We start from the raw sequence: 4,365 nt of genomic DNA, 5'->3' as shown, positions 1-4,365 counted from the left end.
AGAGACATAGAGACAGAAAGCGAGAAATCACCCCCCAGGGGGGATGGTCACGCCGCAATCCCTTCTCCTCCATTCTCCTCTTGGGATCTTGGGCACGCACGCACACGCGCCCGGCGTGAGTTTTAAGCCACCGGGTCCGGGACACGAACCGCGGTCGACTACGTGGGAGTCCAGCGACATAGCCATTACGCTAACTGCTGGTTCCCATGGCCAGATGCAGTTTTAGTCCCAGACCCGGCAGCTTGAAAATCACACAGCTTGTGCAGGCCCAATGGAGGAGGGACTGCAGCTCGGCCATGCCCCTGGGGGTTGGTTTCTCACTTTCCCTCTCACCGTCTCTATCTCTCCCTCTCTCTGAGGAACACATGTGCCCTAAGGCAAAAACCTAATAAAAATAAATAAATAGGGGACCAGCAGGTGGCATGGTGGTTAAGATGCTGGACACTCCCACATGGCTGACCATGGTTCAAGTCCTGGACCTGGTAGCTCACTTTCTCACTTTCCCTCTCTCTCTGTCTCTCTCTCTCTGGTCAAATTAAAATAAGTGAATGAGGGAACCAGCAGTTAGCGTAATGGCTATGTCACTGGACTCCCACGTAGTCGACCATGGTTCGCGTCCCAGACCCGGTGGCTTAGAACTCACGCCGGGCGCGTGTGCGTGCGTGCCCAAGATCCCAAGAGGAGAATAGAGGAGAAGGGATTGCGGCGTGACCATCCCTCCTGGGGGGCGATTTCTCACTTTCTGTCTCTATGTCTCTCTCTGTCTGTCTGGTGAGTGCACGTGCCCTATAGCGATAGCCTCTCCAAAAAAAAAAAAAGTGAATGAAAGAATAAAGTTAAATAAAATATATCTAAATAAATAAATAAAGATTGAGACTAGTTAACATGTACAAAGCAATTATGGCCCCAAAAGCGGAGTAGGTGGGGCCAGCAGGGGGTGTGGCGGTTAAGGAGACTGGGTCCCACAAGGCCCACCGTGCAGTCCGGCGACAGGGTGGGTGCCTGTGGGTGCTAAATCCTGAGAGGAGACAGAGTGGGCACTGCGGTGTGGCCACCCCCACGAGGCATGGTTTCTCACTTTCCCTGCGCCCCCCCGGGGGGGGGGCGGGGGGGGGGGGGGGCAGAAAAACAGCAAGGGAGGGAGGGAGGGAGGGAGGAAAGAAGGGAGGAAAAGAAGAAAGCCGATAGAGGGAGAGTCAGAGAGATAGTCAGAGGCTAGCGATAGACAGAGACAGCCACGGGGAGACTGAGACGGGAAGGAAAGAGACAGGGCCCCGAGAGCCACCGAGATGGGGAAAACGGAGAGGCAAGGAGACCTGGAGACACCGGAGCTTCGTCTGTCACTGCGGCAGGCCTCACCAGCAGGGCGGGCGTCTACACCCACCCCAGGTGACCTCACCCGCCCGCGGCTCTAATCCCATGCCGCCCTGCCCTCGCCTGACCTCTGCCTGCACCTCTGCACTCGCGCCCCTCACGCCGTCACCACCGCCGGCGTCCGGGCTCGCCCCTCCGCGCAGCCCTGCTCCCCGCTCGGCAAAGGGCGCCACCAACCAGCCCAGGCCTCCGCGCGCCCACGGGAGCTCGGAGCACGGTGGGCGCCGGCCGCGCGGTACGGGGCGAAGGCCTCGCGGAGGCCGCTCCCGGAGGCCCCCTGCCTTAGCCCGGCGCCCTCGCTCCCGGAGTCCCCCATGCTTTCCCCTTGCCCAGGCGGACGCCGAGCTCTGAGCGCGCAGCCGCCCCAGGTCCCAAGACTCGTTCTCCCCTCCCGGGACGTGGACTGTCGCCACCTCCCACACCCCGGGTCCCCTGCGTCCGGCTCACCCCTCCACCACCGCCCTCCACGAGGGATGTTTGGTAGAAGTAATTAAGATCACGTCACTCCTAATTTGGGGCTTACAGAAAACCCGAACTGCTCGCCGCAGGCGGGCTCGCCGCAGGCGGGGCCTGCCCCCCTCGCGCCTCGCCCTCTGCAGCCGCAGGGCCTCGCGGCTCAGCCTGGCACCCCGCTCTCCGCGCCCCGTCCGCCTTCCGGACCTCGCTTAAATGTCCCCTCTGAGGCTGCCCGCCCGCCACCCCGCTCGCTGGTCCCTGTGGATTTTCTCTGCCGGTGCCTCCCCGCAGGACGTGGCCCCAGGAGCGCGTCCCCTCCCCGCGGGAGCCCGCAGCACGGTAGGTGCCAGTTGCTCGCCCTGGGGACGGCCTTGCTGGGCCCCACTGCCTGCGCGTCCCCGTGAGCTCTTCCAGTCCACCCTGGGAGTGAGGAGCGATGGCTTCCGGATTTCGCAGACGGGAAAACAGGAGGCCCCAGGTGGGGTGGGGGCAGGCACCTGCCCCAGGTTCCGGAGGTGCAGAGTGCCGGCTGGATTCGAACCCAGGAAGTTTGCAGGAAACGCGCAGAAATGGAGCCAGAAAGAGAGAGAGAAGGGGGTGTTTAATAAACGCGTGAGTAAGAGGAAAAAATGGGAGCGAGACCAAGAGAGAATGAGGGAGCAGTAGAGGGGACCGAGAGCCAGGCGCGGCTGTAAGGAGAGGACAGGACAGCAGGGGCTGGCCGGGCCGGCGCACAAGGCTGGACTCCCGCGTGGCCCACTGCCCTTCCAGTCCCCACCTGGCGGCCTGCCTTCTTACTCTCTCTCTCTCTGTCTCTCTCTGGTGAGTGCACGTGCCCTGTACCAATTACTTTTTTAAAATAATAAATAAAATTAAATAAGTCTAAGGAAAAAAAGAAACCCATGAGAGAGGTTTTCTGAATGAGAGTGTGGGGCCAGCAGATGGCATAGTGGTTAAGGTGCTGGACCCCCACATGACTGATCGCAGTTCAAGTCCTGGACCCAGCAGCTTGAAACTCATGCCAGGCGTGTGTGTACATGTGCCCAAAATCTGACCGGAGAGTGGAGGAGAAGGGGACCACGGCATCCGCACCCCCTGTGGGGGCGATTTCTCACTTTGTCTCTCTGTCTCTCCAGCAAGTGCACGCATCTATAGCAAATGGAATGAGACACAGAACATGAGAGAGACAGAGACTACAAGAGAAGGAGAGATACAGGCAAAGAGGAAGCAGAGAGAGGCCTGAGAGGGCTGGAGGAGTGGGGCCTAGACGGGGCAGGGCTCGTCCCTGGCCCAGGTCGCTGTCCCCAGCCCAGCCCTCTGAGAGTGGAGCTGGAGACCCCTGGCCCTGGAATGCATCTCCAACCTGGCCAGCCAGGCTGAGTGCTGAAGCTCATAGCCCCACACCGCAGGTGGCAGCAGAACTTGGAACTCGACTCCGGACTCCGAGGGACAAGGGATGGTCTCCAGAGCCCAGCGGTGGGCGTGGCCAGGTAAGGGGTCTGGTGGCCTCACTTAAGTGCCTGCAGTCCTGGGTGGCTGTAGGTCTCTCACTCTCTCTAGTTAAGGAGTGTCTCTCCAATACTCTCTGCCTTCCTTAGCCCCTCTGTTTCTCAGCACGTCTCTGACTCGTATGTCTCTGAGTAAATAGCTGCTGCTCTGTCTCTGGGCCTCCCATCTGGCCTGAGAGGCCGTGTCTCCACCCCTATCTCTCCCTGTCCAGATGCCTGGATGCTTTCTATCGAGCACCCCACTTTCCCCCTTTTCCCACTCCATCTTTTCTCCCAGTGTCTCTGTTTCTCTAGCTTCTGGGCCCCAGGGGAGGGAAGGATGGACGGTAAAGATTACTGCCTGCCACATAACCTGGGGAGGACCAGGGGAGCGGGGTAGAGGCGGAGAGGGACAGGGGGCTGGGCTGAGAGCCCCTGTCCTCACAGGCGCTGACACAATGGCCGCAGCAAGAAAGCCCTGGGGCTGGCTCCTGGGGTACCTCGTCCTTGGTGTCACAGGTATGGTGCGTGACTGTGTGCCAGGACAGCCTGAGGTCAGGACAAGCTGGTGTCCTCCCCTAACGCCCCTGTGAAAGTAGAACGTGCCGGGTCCTCACCTGAGCCCGGTCCTGGCGACTGTAACTCCCGTTCAGTCGGCGTGACAGCGGGACCGTGAGACTGTGTTAGCGGTGAATGGCCGACAGTTTGTGCCTCTGACTACCAGGAGTGTCGGTGCGGGGGTGCGTGGGGACAGGGGAAGCCGAGGGTGCCGATAAAGGGGAGCTTGCGGGAGGCCCCATTGCTGGGAATCTGGGCCTGCGCCAGGGACTTCAGCCCTCGGACCGGGAGTCCCTGGCGGGGACAGGATGGCGGTGCTGCTCTGCTGTGGCCGCGGGCGAGGCCGCCGTCCTCCCCCCCTCGTGCGGGGACTGCGCCTGGCACGGCGCTCGAGCGTCACAGGCAAGGATGGTGCGGGTCCTGGAATGGATCTGCGGCTAGAGCCGAAGTCCTCCTCCGGACCCGCGAGCCCCCCGGGGTCCCCCTCCAC

General features: G+C 61.3%; 1 protein-coding gene across 1 annotated transcript in view; it reads left to right on the top strand.

Moving 5' to 3' along the window:
- The first annotated feature begins 3,775 nt into the window (after positions 1-3,775).
- Positions 3,776-4,365, top strand: part of KLK4 (kallikrein related peptidase 4) — a 2,398-nt gene continuing 1,808 nt past the window's right edge. The window contains exons 1-2 of the mRNA XM_006144695.2: positions 3,776-3,836; positions 4,042-4,237. Coding sequence (XP_006144757.1) covers positions 3,776-3,836; positions 4,042-4,237 — 257 coding nt within the window. The remainder of the gene's footprint in view (positions 3,837-4,041; positions 4,238-4,365) is intronic.

This window comes from Tupaia chinensis, unplaced genomic scaffold, assembly GCF_000334495.1.
Source record: "Tupaia chinensis unplaced genomic scaffold, TupChi_1.0 Scaffold000129_1, whole genome shotgun sequence".
Taxonomy (NCBI): domain Eukaryota; kingdom Metazoa; phylum Chordata; class Mammalia; order Scandentia; family Tupaiidae; genus Tupaia; species Tupaia belangeri.
The sequence above is the reverse complement of the archived record's forward strand: the minus strand, read 5'-3'. Positions and strand labels throughout refer to the sequence as shown.